Raw genomic sequence first — 14,089 nt, forward strand, 5'->3', positions numbered from 1 at the left:
TCCATTAAACCATGTCTTTCTATATGTTCTGTGATTTTGATGCTTAGAATAATTTCCACTATTATTCCTGGCACTGACGTCAGGCTAACTGGTCTGTAGTTTACCAGATCGCCCCTGGAGCCCTTTTTAAATATTGGGGTTACATTAGCTATCCTCCAATCTTCAAGTACAATGGATGATTTTAATGATAGGTTACAAATTTTTACTAATAGGTCTGAAATTTCATTTTTTAGTTCCTTCAGAACCCTGGGGTGTATACCATCCAGTCCAGGTGATTTACTACTCTTCAGTTTATCAATCAGGCCTACCACATCTTCTAGGTTCACAGTGATTTGGTTCAGTCTATCTGAATCATTACCCATGAAAACCTTCTCCGGAACGGGTATCTCCCCAACATACTCTTTAGTAAACACCAAAGCAAAGAAATAATTTAATCTTTCCGCGATGGCCTTATCTTCTCTAACTGCCCCTTTAACCCTCAATCATCTAACGGTCCAACTGACTCCCTCACAGGCTTTCTGCTTCGGATATATTTTAAAAAGTTTTTACTGTGAGTTTTTGCCTCTATGGCCAACTTCTTTTCAAATTCTCTCCTAGCCTGTCGTATCAATGTCTTACATTTAACTTGCCAATGCTTATGCATTATCCTATTTTCTTCTGTTGGATCCTTCTTCCAATTTTTGAATGAAGATCTTTTGGCTAAAATAGCTTCTTTCACCTCCCCTTTTAACCATGCCGGTAATTATTTTGCCTTCTTTCCACCTTTTTTTAATGTGTGGAATACATCTGGACTGTGCTTCTAGGATGGTATGTTTTTTTTAACAATGACTCCGCTTCTTGCACACTTTACCTTTGTAGCTGCTCCTTTCAGTTTTTTTCTTACAATTTTTCTCATTTTATCAAAGTTTCCCTTTTGAAAGTTTATCACGAGAGCTGTGGATTTGCTTACTGTCCCCCTTCCAGTTATTAATTCAAATTTGATCATATTATGATCACTATTGCCAAGTGGCCTCATCACAGTTACCTCTCTCACCAAATCCTGTGCTCCACTGAGAATTAGATCTAAAATTGCTCCCTTTCTTGTCGGTTCCTGAACCAATTGCTCCATAAAAATGTCATTTATTCCATCCAGGAACTTTATATCTCTAGCATGTACTGATGATACATTTACCCAGTCAATATTGGGGTAATTGAAGTCTCCTATTATTACCGCACTACCAATTTGGTTAGCTTCCCTAATTTCTCTTAACATTTCACTGTCAGTCTCACCATCTTCACCAGGTGGATGGTAGTATACTCCTATCACTATAGTCTTGCCCGACACACAAGGGATTTCTACCCATAAAGATTCAATTGTGCATTTAGTCTCATGCAAGATGTTTATCCTGTTGGGCTCTATGCCATCCCGGACATAAAGCACCACACCGCCTCCCGGGTGCTCCTCTCTGTCATTGCGATATAATTTGAACCCCGGTATAACACTGACCCATTGGTTGTCCTCTTCCACCATGTCTCTGAGATGCCAATTAAGTCTGTCATCATTCACTGCTATAAATTCTAATTCTCCCATCTTACTTCTTAGACTTCTGGCATTAGCATACAAACATTTCAAAGTTTGTTTTTTGTTTGTATTTTCATTCTGCTTTTTAATTGATAGGGATAAGTTAGAATTTTTTAGCTCAGGTGAGTTTTTAGTTACAGGCACTTTGACTATTTTTCTTATTATTGGAACCTCCCTGTCGGGATGCCCTAATTCTAATGCATCATTAGTATCCTTTGAAGATACCTCTCTCCGAACCATGCGCTGCTGAGCGACTGTCGGCTTTTCCCTTTGTTCTAGTTTAAAAGCTGCTCTATCTCCTATTTAAAAGTTAGCGCCGGCATTCTGGTTCCACCCTGGTTAAGGTGAAGCCCATCCCTTTGGAAGAGACTCCCCCTTCCCCAAAAGGTTCCCCAGTTCCTAACAAAACTGAATCCCTCCTCTTTGCACCATCGTCTCATCCACGCATTGAGACTCCGGAGCTCTGCCTGCCTCTGACCTGCGCATGGAACAAGGAACATTTCGGAGAATTCTACCCTGGAGGTTCTGCATTTAAGCTTTCTACCTAAGAGCCTAAATTTGGCTTCCAGAACCTCCCTCCCAGATTTTCCTATGTCGTTGGTGCCCACATGTACCACGACAGCCGCCTTCTCCCCTGCACTGTCTAAAATCCTAATTAGGTAACGCGTGAGGACCGCCACCTTCGCACCAGGTAGGCATGTTACCAGGCGAGCCTCACGCCCACTAGCCACCCAGCTGTCTACATTCCTAATAATCAAATCACTAACTGACGGCCGACCTAACCCTTCCCTCCTGGGCAGTAGGCCTTGGGGAGATATCCTAGGTGCGAAAGGACAGTGCATCACCTGGAGAGCAGGTCCTTGCTACAGGATCTTTTCTTGCTACACCAGGTTGATGCTCTCCAATCATGAGACCTTCTTCCTCCAAGGCAGCACCAGGGCTGCCAGTCTGAAGTTGGGACTTGGCTACTATGTCCCTGAAGGTCTCATCTATATACCTTTCTGTCTGCCTCAGCTCCTCTAGGTCTGCCACTCTAGCCTCCAGAGATCGGACTCTTTATCTGAGAGCCAGGAGCTCTTTGCGTCGCATGCACATGTACAATTTCTCACCGGCGGGTAAAAAATCATACATATGACACTCTATGCAAAAGACTGGGAAGCCCCCCTCTTGCTGCTGGACTGCTGCCTTCATCTCAAATTTGTTCAGCTTCTACTTATGTTTTAGATTGCTATGGGAGTAGGAATGTGTCTAATGTCCTTTAAATGTATTAGTGCATTCACTATATGTCTAGTAGTGGCCTACGCGGGAATGAGTAAACTCTCAATAAGGTGGTGTTTTTGTTTTGTTTTTTAAAGTGGCACCTGCCTATAAATTAAAGGATGAGCTAGGGGTGGGTGGGCGAGTGGTGGGAGGGTTGGGAAATACAAACAGTCCAACTTCAGTTAGTGGGCCAGAGTGACTCACTGCTCTCTTGATTAACAAATGTTGGTACCTAATCAAACCAAACCATACTACCTCAACACTTTTCCAAGGTGAGTAACTGAACTGAACTTTTCAACCTTTTTACTTAGGTATACACTGCTCCTAGCTTATTTCTAGCTTCTGGCTACTTTTTTTTTTTTTTGTTTGTTTTAAATATACAAACACCAACTTCTGCTTACCAGCTGCCTTATAGACTTTTAAAAATAAACACACTAACTACTGCTTACTTAACTGCCTTACTAACTATTTAAAAATACAGTCTAACTTCTGTTTATTTGCTGCCTTACTGACTATTAAAAACAAACACACAGACACACTAAATAATATTACCAAATAGTTAACTTTGCCCCAATACTTTTTAAAAAAAAAGTCAACGTCCCAAGCAAAAACTTACTGGTTCTTTTCAGCCACCAGCAAGGTTATCTTCTCCTCTCAGTGCTCCCAGGGCAAAGAGTGGGGAATTCTACTCCAGGTACTCTGGAATCCAAAGAGAACAGGGTGACTTCAGCCCATCCTAGACCTAACAGCCTTGAACAAGTTTCTAAAAAAAAAATAAAAAGAAAAGTTCAAGATGGTTTCTCTGGGCAGCTTGATCCCTCTTTTGCAAAAATGGGACTGGCTATGCTCCCTCAAGCTAAAGGATGCACACCCATATGGATATCTTCGCCAATCACAGGAAATATCGCTGATTCATGGTGAGAAAACAGCACTTCCAGTACCAGGTGTTGCTGTTCTGGCTCGCTTCTGCCCCATGGGTCTTCACAAAATGCTGCTCCTTCACACCATCCATTCCCAGTACCAAAGAAACCAAGTTTCATGCCAGCAGTATGTCTTCAGGATTGGTATGTTCCCAGATAATCCATTCAACAAATATTTAGTCTGAAGAGTCCTGGATGCCGAGCAAATGTGTATTGTTCTGAAGAGCAATGTTCAACTGACCCTCCCATCAGTATACCCTCCACTATAGCCTGGAATAGGTCTCCTCCTTGAAGAACTTTCCTTCTCTGGCTTTGTCTGCAAGATGGCTAAGGCTGTCCACTTTGACTTGTAGACAGAGTAGGCTTAAGGCATCTCTTTTTTGGCAACATTTCTAACTGAATTATAATTAGCATTTCCTTATGTTATGCCCAGTCAGGTCTGTTCTTTCGGCCCCTATGTCAAGACCCTTAATTTAGGGTCATAGCATGGTCATTTGCCCACCTAAGATCTACTTTAATTGCAGGATGAGGTTCATTCTACATTTCCCATTACTGTATAGATAAAGCTTCACTTTGGGATAGTAGATTTTGACCAGGAGTGGGCAAACTTTGGTCCATAATGATCTCTGTCCCCTCCCCTAATCCTGGATAATCCTTTTACTCACCACCTCTACCACTCTGCCCTGTGCAATGTCCTCATCTCAGTCTCACCCCTGCTTCTACTCTCCTGGGCTTTCTTCTTTAATCCCATGTGTTTCTAACTGATCCCTATTCTTTTACTACCTCTGATCATGAGAGGTCTTGAATGAGCAGATGTGAATCAGTTATTTACACTTTCAGATAATAGAAGGACTAGGGGGCACTCCATGAAGTTAGCAAGTAGCACATTTAAGACTAATCAGCAAAAAATGTTTCACTCAGCGCACAATTAAGCTCTGGAATTTGTTGCCAGAGGATGTGGTTAGTGCAGTTAGTGTAGCTGGGTTTAAAAAAGGGTTTGGATAAGTTCTTGGAGGAGAAGTCCATTAACTGCTATTAATCAAGTTTACTTAGGGAATAGTCACTGCTATTAATTGCATCAATAGCATGGGACCTTCTTAGTGTTTGGGTACTTGCCAGGTTCTTGTGGCCTGGTTTGGCCTCTGTTGGAAACAGATCAAGCCCAGGATGCTGGGCTTGATGGACCCTTGGTCTGACCCAGCATGGCAATTTCTTATGTTCTTTCTCTCAGCCCCCTCTTCTAGTCATCCTTTTTCTCTAAATCCTGCCCCTCTCATTATCCTCCTCCAGTCTTCCTTTCACCTCTATTCCTTTCCATATCTCTTTTCTCTCTCCTAACCCTCCCTTCAGTCCGGTTACTCCTAAGCAATCTCCTTCCCCATCCTTGATCCAAGGCTTCCTCTCTCTGTCCAGCAAGCTGAGGTATTTTTCCAGTAAAAGGCTCTCCTGGCTGCTTGGATGAATCTAGCATGGGTTCAAATATCGTGAGGCTGCTGAAATTGTTGGGCAGTCAGCAGAGGTTACAAGCGATAAATACCGTATTCCTGCCAGCCAGGAAGAAAGGAAAGGAGGCACAGGGAAGCTGGTCAAGACTGTCGGTAGGTAGCAAGGAAGGAGAGAAAAAAGAAATGAAAATATTGCTCCAGTGAGGAGGACATTGACGAATCCAGGATGTGTGTCAGGGAGGAGAGTGAAAATCCAGATGTTTTAACCCTACCCTGAAATCAGTACTCATCGGATAAAATCTAGATGGTTGGCAACTAATTTGTTTGTGTCTCATGAGGGTCTGGAAGTTCCAAATTATATTAACAGTGGGTAAAATTATACATTGAGAATGTCACTAAAAAGTAAACATAAGTGAATGAAGAGTTTATGTAATATTTTTTTTGTTCTGCATGAGCTTGAATTTCTAAAGGTACATACACAGTGTTATACAGTCAGAAAATTAAACTGCACAATCCAGAAACCCAATTTTCCCAAAGCAATGCATTTATAACAATTTAGCATTCAAAAATTTAATGATTTATTTTTTGTTTGCAGAAAATCATATTAAATATGAGTTCCAATCTCACAAGAGATTGTTTTAAAGAAAAATGACTTTTATGTAAATCTAATTATCTTTTTTTTTTTTTCTGTAGCTCTACAGAGAAGTCGTTTCCTTGGAGATCAACAGGTATTATCTTTAATGTAAAGAATCTTTCTTATAGTACTTTCCAAAAGTATTGAATTTCTATATTATGGAGTAACCAATGCAGGAATACTGTTGGTGAACTTGGCATTTATTTTGCAGTAACAATATTAAATTGTTTTCTAAATGTGTATTCACAAATATTTTACGAACAACTTATTTGCATCTTTTTTACTTTTCTCAGCTTATTCTAATTTCTCTAAGATATAGCTTTATCTACTTATTTTAGATTGCCTTGAAATCTTGGACCTGTGTTCAGCAAAATTTTGTTTTAAATGATAGTCTGTGTGGCTCAAGCCATGGTGCTGCAGCATGAAAGATCCTAATTTAGATCCTTTATCGGGGATAAGTCAGGCCTGGGTGCACTTCAGAAAGGGTGCACTCAGGCCCAAGTTAGGAGGAGGTAAGATGGGTGTTTACTACTATGATCCTTTTCCAGCCAAAGAACGGCACTGAGGAGATGATGCTGTTCCAGCCATTGGGCTAGCAAGGGTTCCCCAGAGCTACCTGTCTGGTAGAAGGGTTCAGGAGTTTCAAAGATAGAGGCTGAAAAAGGAGATGGAAAAGTCAATAGGTTAAAGTAAGCAAGTAGGGCACTAGTACATTTTTAAGATGAGGATGTTTGTAAAGTAACCTCAAGACTGATTCCAGTGCCTTCTATTCCCTCTTCCCCAAAATTGGTATTAATAACTCATGAGAAATAAACAGCAGTACATAAAAGTCAAGTCTGACAGAATGCACTATGTTAAACAAATAGGAGACCTTGGGTAAGACAGCAGGGCCATGATTGAAAAGATTTAAGTTATATGAGATTTAAATTGAAGGGCAACTTTTAAGTGAGTATTATCAAATGACTCTTGAGTCCAGAAATGTTTCAAGAGCTCTAGTTATGTAGTAAGTTGTTGCTATGTACATTTTCTGTGCAGATAAATCATGAATTGAGAGCATAAAATTGTACTCCTAACTTGAGTTAGAAGCACAGATTTTAAAAACACAATTTTTAAAAGCACAGCTTTATGCTCCTAATTCATGTTTTGTGTACAACTTTTAGGAGCATAACTCTTATGTGCACAAATCATATTGTTAGGGTGGTGTGCTTTATCTATTTTTTGCACAGAAACATGATTCTAGGTAATCTCTTTTCATCTAACTTGTTTAATTTTCCTTTCTTACTTAGCTTTCTTGCTTTTATCTTCCACACTTCATCTGTCTCTACAGTATTTCTCTGCTTTTTCTCTCTCAAAACTGCTCTTCTCCTTTTGTCCACTGTGTTTGTTCTGTCTGGTTCCTCTCTCTTCGGTTATTTTTCTTCCACATATCTTACACACACACCCCTACACCTAATGATTTTATTCCAGCTTCTTCTCCATTGTTAAGCAGGGTTGAATTAGCCATGACGTAGGGTGATATGGCACTGAACTCTGCTAGATAGAAGAACTTTTGCTCTATAGAGCGTGTGTGTCGGGTCCCACGTGGGAACTGCCACACATGAGCCCCCTTGTTCGTTTTGTTTTTTTTGTCCAAGCACCAAAATACACATACCTCTATCTCTCTTTTTCTGAGAATATATTCCTAACTTTTTTTTCTTAAGTTGCCTTGCCGCTTTGGCATCCTCCAAACTGCAATTTTCAGTGCAGCCTTTAAAAAATGTTCCTCAGTGTCCAGTAAGAAGAAAACCATGGTGAGTGGTTTCAAGGACTACATTTGTGCAACTTATGCCTAGGATCGAACTATGACCAAGCCAACTGTTATAATTGTGAATGAATTTGCAAGAATGTCAAAGCGGACCATTTCTTCAGTTGGCGCAGAGAATCTGAAATGGTCATTGGCCAAAGGAGAAGCTACTTTACATGTTTCCTCCCTGGCCCCTAATTGGGAGACAACTTTGAAAAATTGAGCTGGAATCCAGTTGGCTGATCTTAGTGGCTCCAGACTGACCGCGGAGGTTTGGCTTGCAGTTCTAGTGACTATAAAGGTTAATTTTTTCTGCATCTTCCCAGTGCTTGAGATCTTCTGGTTCAGAGTCCAATAGTCTTGGAAGACCTGCCTCCATTTTATCTTACAGCTTGACTCTTGACAGGTCTCGTGTAAGAGAGGATATTCTTCCTCTGTGGTTGCTACACTATTGAAGGCCCGCAAGACTTCTACCTCTTTGCAATTCCTCCTTGGTGTGCTGATGTTCCTTCCATTCTGGCCTATCTTTTTTAGAGAGGTCTAGACAAATACCTTGCCTTAAATTCTCTGAAGATTCAGATTGCAGCTATTTCTTGTTTTAGGGGCCACATCCATGGTTTCTATGGCCGGCCGGCCAGATGTATCTCACATCACTCACCCCCCAAACCTGCACTTGTAAATGACCTTGCCTACAATGCCTTTCTTACACAGCCCTGTGCAAGAAACCTCTGGGTTCAGATTGACCAAAAACTGAACCTAAAAAAACACATCAACCTGATCCTTAAGGAAGGTTTTTTCAAACTCAATGTGATGAAAAAACTAAAACCCTTACTTCACGCTTCTGATTTCTGCACAGTTATTCAAGCCACCCTCTCAACAAAAATGGATTAATTTATTTTAAAAAACTTTTTTCTATCCCGTCACTAAGTTAGGTACCATCATAACGGTTTACAATAGGGCACAAATATTAATATTGGAACAGATTATGAATTCTATCATTGTACATGTGCCAAGACTTTACGGTAACAAAGTAGTTTTACTCATAATTGGATGTGTTATGTTATGTCCGTTTATTTTGAGCGGGAATAAAAGAAAATCTATGTCATCTTATTCTAGACATTTAATGCCCTCTTCCTAGGTCTCCCCTACTCTTCCTTAAAACCTCTCCAAATGCTACAGAATGCTGTAGCGAGAACTATCTCTAACACCCGCAAATATGACCACATCACCCTTATCCTGAAAAACTTGTACTGGCTCCCGATCCCCTCGCGCATCCTTTACAAAAACCTGACCGTGATTCACAAATCCATACACTCCCACAATTCAGATTGGCTAGAGGAGCCCTTCCGTCCTATACGATCCAACCATTCTACCAGAGCCTCCAACAATGGGACCCTCAACGTGCCCTCCCTAAAAAAAAAAAAAAAAAAAAAAAAGCACACCTCACCTCCACCAGGGATCGAGCCCTCTCCATTGCAGGACCCAAATTCTGGAACTCATTACCCCCCAACCTCCGGCTCGAGACCTGTTCTTCAAAGTTCAGGGCCAACCTAAAAACCTGGCTCTTCAAACAAGCTTACCCCAATAACGCCTCCCCCCCCCCCCTTAACCCCTGGCGTGTAGGAGTAATGAAGAGGCCTCAGACAGCTTTCATGGCAGGCAGGAAGAGAGAAGGCAAAGAGGCAAAGAGGGTTTGTCCTCCCGAGCCTCTTCCTTTTATTGTACATTCATACAAAGGCAGATGATGTATCATTACATGATTGGCTACTTTCCCATAGCAACAGAAGAGTCATTACACCATTGGCTTTGGCTCAGGGGGTGTGCACGGATCATTTCATTGGCTGCTGAAATCTATACCTCCTGACTTTGTCCTGCTTCTGACTAGGGAAAACCCTGCCCTACTTTCAGGCTATCAGGATTAATTATAAGCCAGAGAAATACATGAAGTCAGGTATCCTCTCCTAGGCAGAGAGGCTTAAGCACAAGTGATGCTTTTATTCAGGCAAAGGTCAGGGAGAAGGGAAGTTAGTGTTTAAACCTGATGAAATGGCTTGCTGGCAAGCGCATATTTCCCACACTGGCGCCCCCCCCAATAGTACTTACTGAACCTTGTACAAAGTTCTGGGCACAACCGCCACACCATTATGTTGCGGCTTTCTATCGTCTCTGAGCAGCCCCTCATGTTGTTCCTCTCTAATCCTTGCTTTTACTTGTTCCTTTATGAGCCCTCTCCCCACTACCTGTTCATTGTATTTTCCACTCTTTAGTTATGATGTAAACAGATATGATGTCCCCACTAATATCGGTATAAAAATTCTATAAATAAATAAATCAATGTGTCTCACTTCTTTCAAATGGTGAAAAGAGTGCATCCTTTCTTTTGGCCTTTGATTTCTCAGTAGGACCTTAACCTTATCCTTTGTTTTGGTGTCTCCTCTTTCGAGCCTTTCATGTGGTCATCACTTAAGATTGTACCTTACAAGCTGTCTTCTAGTGGTGACCTCTTCAGCTTGTTTTGTCTTAGAGTTACAGGCCTTGTCAAGATTCATTCCTGACCTTTTCTGCTGATTTTGTTCCTTTTGGCTTGTTCCTTCCTTTTTGCTGAAGGTTACATCTGTGTTCCATCGCAATCAGCCTGTTACTTTGCCAGCATATTCCAAAAAGAATCGCAAGGGCAGTAATAGGTCTTTGCTGTTTTGGATGATTGCTATGCACTTCTCATGTTTGTGGAGGTATCTAGCTCTTTAAGGAAAATGGATAAGTTGATAGTGTTTGGTGGTCCCCAGAAGGGCGAAGCGGCTTAGAAGTCTACTATTTTGAAGTAGACCAAAGAGACTATTTCATCTGCATGATTACTTCAGGGATGACAAGCTCCTGGTCTTACCTGCGCTCATTCTACTAGAGCTCAGTCTTCTTGGGTAGAGGTGATAGCAGTCTGACATTGCAGGACAGTTACTTTGTCATCTTTGTCTTCATTCTCTAAACATTGCAGATTGTATGTCTTCCTCAGAGGACTACTTATAGGGTGCAGGTACTCAAGTTGACCCTTATTTCCTCCCTACCAAATTTGGGGGGCATTGATACTTCTCATCTGTTTGGATTCGTTGGATCATTTTTTGCTCTGTATTTTTTCCTTTCTGGTTCAATATTCTGCTAGGTCTCCTTTCTTTTTCAGTTGACAGGATGTGTCTCCAGAGTTTGAAGGTTTTTCTCTTTATCCGTTTAGTATTTCAGGACTTTGTCAGTGAATAATGGTTTACCACATCTGACAAAGTGAATTCTGTCCTTTGAAAGCTTATGCTGTAACAAATTGGTTAGTCTATAAGGTGGCCCCATGCCTCTTGTCATTTCTAGTTTACTACAGTGCTGCACCACCTGTATGTAATGGCGATGATGTCACAGCAGAAATCTGTGCTCTGCCTCCATCTGCTGGTAGGGAGACACAGCCCACCTGTTTGAATTCAGCTGGGTTGGTGTAGCAGGACTCATGGAAAGTAAAAGTTTCTCATGTTAAAGAGTCTGCATTCTTTGTGCCTGCTCTTTTATGAGGGCAACCGAGAAGGGCAAAAATAGCGTGCATACGTAGGAAAATGTCACGTATATATGCTTTTTTCCATGTCTCCAGGATTGCCTCATCACAGTTCAGTTAAAAGTATGCATGTTATGGAAGGCAGTGTATAACTTTAACTTGAATGAGAGAGGGCAATTTAAATACAGGCTAGTTTGCACAGCTAAAATGCAGTTTAGCTAGGGAAACAGTTTTGAGTGTTGCCCACAGAAAAGTCAGTTGAAAACATTACTTTATAACAGAGTAAAGGTTTTAATAAAAAATATACAAAGTCTAAAGAATATTTTTCTTTTAAAAAACTTAGATGGAAAAGAGACCAATTGTATAAAAGAATTCTAAATGTATTTATTTATTTAGAGCTTTTTTATACAGACATTCATGATCCCAATCATATCATATCAGTTTACAATAAACGATGGTGCAATAACATTAACATCAACCTCAACAATAGGCGAGAAGTGATAAAAGTTACAATAAAACAGGGGCACTCGAACTGGGAAGAGGAAGAGCCAAAGATATGGGTAACTCAGAGATAAATAATATCCGGTTATACACCGGATGTATGGGAAATGTAACCGCTCTTCATCTGAAATTAAGGCTTCCTTAGCGTTTGGATAGATCAATCCCAATGAGTGGGTTATGCACCACTGCTAGCAGATGGAGACGGAACAAACTTGGATGTCACGGCTATATAGTCCCGTCCCAATATCAGCCCACCAGGTTTCTTAATCTCCAGCAGATTATTGACATACATTTCCCTTTGGGCAGATGGGATAGTTTCGCATGTGTGTTTTGCTTCAGGCTATCTGCGTGCACTTGCGTGTTCGTGTGGACGTCCATTCTCACCTATGTATCCAGTTTGGGCATTCTTCCAGTTTGGGCACTCGGGAGGAGGTGTGGCACTATATGTACGGGATGGCATAGAGTCCAACAGGATAAACATCCTGCATGAGACTAAATACAAAATTGAATCTTTATGGGTAAAAATCCCTTGTGTGTCGGGGAAGACTATAGTGATATACTACCGTCCACCTGGTCAAGATGGTGAGACGGACAGTGAAATGCTAAGAGCAATTAGGGAAGCTAACCAAATTGGTAGTGCAGTAATAATGGGAGACTTCAATTACCCCAATATAGACTGGGTAAATGTATCATCGGGTCACGCTAGAGAGATAACGTTCCTGGATGGAATAAATGATAGCTTTATGGAGCAATTGGTTCAGGAACCGATGAAAGAGGGAGCATTTTTAGATCTAATTCTCAGTGGACCACAGGACTTGGTGAGAGAGGTAACGGTGGTGGGGCCGCTTGGCAATAGTGATCATAATATGATCAAATTTGATTTAATGACTGGAAAAGGAACAGTGTGCAAATCCAAGGCTCTCGTGCTAAACTTTCAAAAGGGAAACTTTGATAAAATGAGAAAAATTGTTAGAAAAAAACTGAAAGGAGCAGCTACAAAAGTAAAAAATGTCCAAGAGGCGTGGTCATTGTTAAAAAAAATACCATTCTAGAAACACAGTCCAGATGTATTCCACACATTAAGAAAGGTGGAAAGAAGGCAAAACGATTACCGGCATGGTTAAAAGGGGAGGTGAAAGAAGCTATTTTAGCCAAAAGATCTTCATTCAAAAATTGGAAGAAGGATCCAACAGAAGAAAATAGGGTAAAGCATAAACATTGGCAAGTTAAATGTAAGACATTGATAAGACAGGCTAAGAGAGAATTTGAAAAGAAGTTGGCTGTAGAGGCAAAAACTCACAGTAAAAACTTTTTTAAATATATCCGAAGCAGAAAGCCTGTGAGGGAGTCAGTTGGACCGTTAGATGATCGAGGGTTAAAGGGGCACTTAAAGAAGATAAGGCCATCGCGGAAAGATTAAATGATATCTTTGCTTCGGTGTTTATTGAAGAGGATGTTGGGGAGGGTACCCGTAATGGAGAAGGTTTTCATGGGCAATGATTCAGATGGACTGAATCAAATCACGGTGAACCTAGAAGATGTGGTAGGCCTGATTGACAAACTGAAGAGAAGTAAATCACCTGGACCGGATGGTATACACCCCAGAGTTCTGAAGGAACTAAAAAATGAAATTTCAGACCCATTAGTAAAAATTTGTAACTTATTAAAATCATCCATTGTACCTGAAGACTGGAGGATAGCAAATGTAACTCCAATATTTAAAAAGGGCTCCAGGGGCGATCTGGGAAACTACAGACCGGTTAGCCTGACTTCAGTGCCAGGAAAAATAGTGGAAAGTGTTCTAAACATCAAAATCACAGAACATATAGAAAGACCTGGTTTAATGGAACAAAGTCAGCATGGCTTTACCCAGGGCAAGTCTTGCCTCACTAATCTGCTTCACTTCTTTGAAGGAGTTAATAAACATGTGGATAAAGGTGAACCGGTAGATATAGTATACTTGGATTTTCAGAAGGCGTTTGACAAATTTCCTCATGAGAGGCTTCTAGGAAAAGTAAAAAGTCATGGGATAGGTGGCGATGTCCTTTCGTGGATTGCAAACTGGCTAAAAGACAGAGAGTAGGATTAAATGGGCAATTTTCTCAGTGGAAGGGAGTGGACAGTGGAGTGCCTCAGGGATCTGTATTGGGACCCTTACTTTTCAATATATTTATAAATGATCTGGAAAGAAATACGACGAGTGAGATAATCAAATTTGCAGATGACACAAAATTGTTCAGAGTAGTTAAATCACAAGCAGATTGTGATAAATTGCAGGAAGACCTTGTGAGACTGGAAAATTGGGCATCCAAATGGCAGATGAAATTTAATGTGGATAAGTGCAAGGTGATGCATATAGGGAAAAATAACCCATGCTATAATTACACAATGTTGGGTTCCATATTAGGTGCTACAACCCAAGAAAGAGATCTAGGTGTCATAGTGGATAACACATT

The 14,089-nt window shown here is 40.9% G+C and overlaps 1 protein-coding gene across 6 annotated transcripts in view; it reads left to right on the top strand.

The window, feature by feature from the left end:
• Positions 1-14,089, top strand: part of PKP4 (plakophilin 4) — a 578,155-nt gene that overhangs the window by 243,171 nt on the left and 320,895 nt on the right. For all 6 annotated transcript variants that reach the window (XM_029605541.1, XM_029605538.1, XM_029605537.1 and 3 more), the window contains one exon: positions 5,880-5,914. In XM_029605541.1, the coding sequence (XP_029461401.1) occupies positions 5,880-5,914 (35 nt within the window). The remainder of the gene's footprint in view (positions 1-5,879; positions 5,915-14,089) is intronic.

The sequence above is a fragment of the Rhinatrema bivittatum genome, chromosome 6 (assembly GCF_901001135.1).
Source record: "Rhinatrema bivittatum chromosome 6, aRhiBiv1.1, whole genome shotgun sequence".
Taxonomy (NCBI): domain Eukaryota; kingdom Metazoa; phylum Chordata; class Amphibia; order Gymnophiona; family Rhinatrematidae; genus Rhinatrema; species Rhinatrema bivittatum.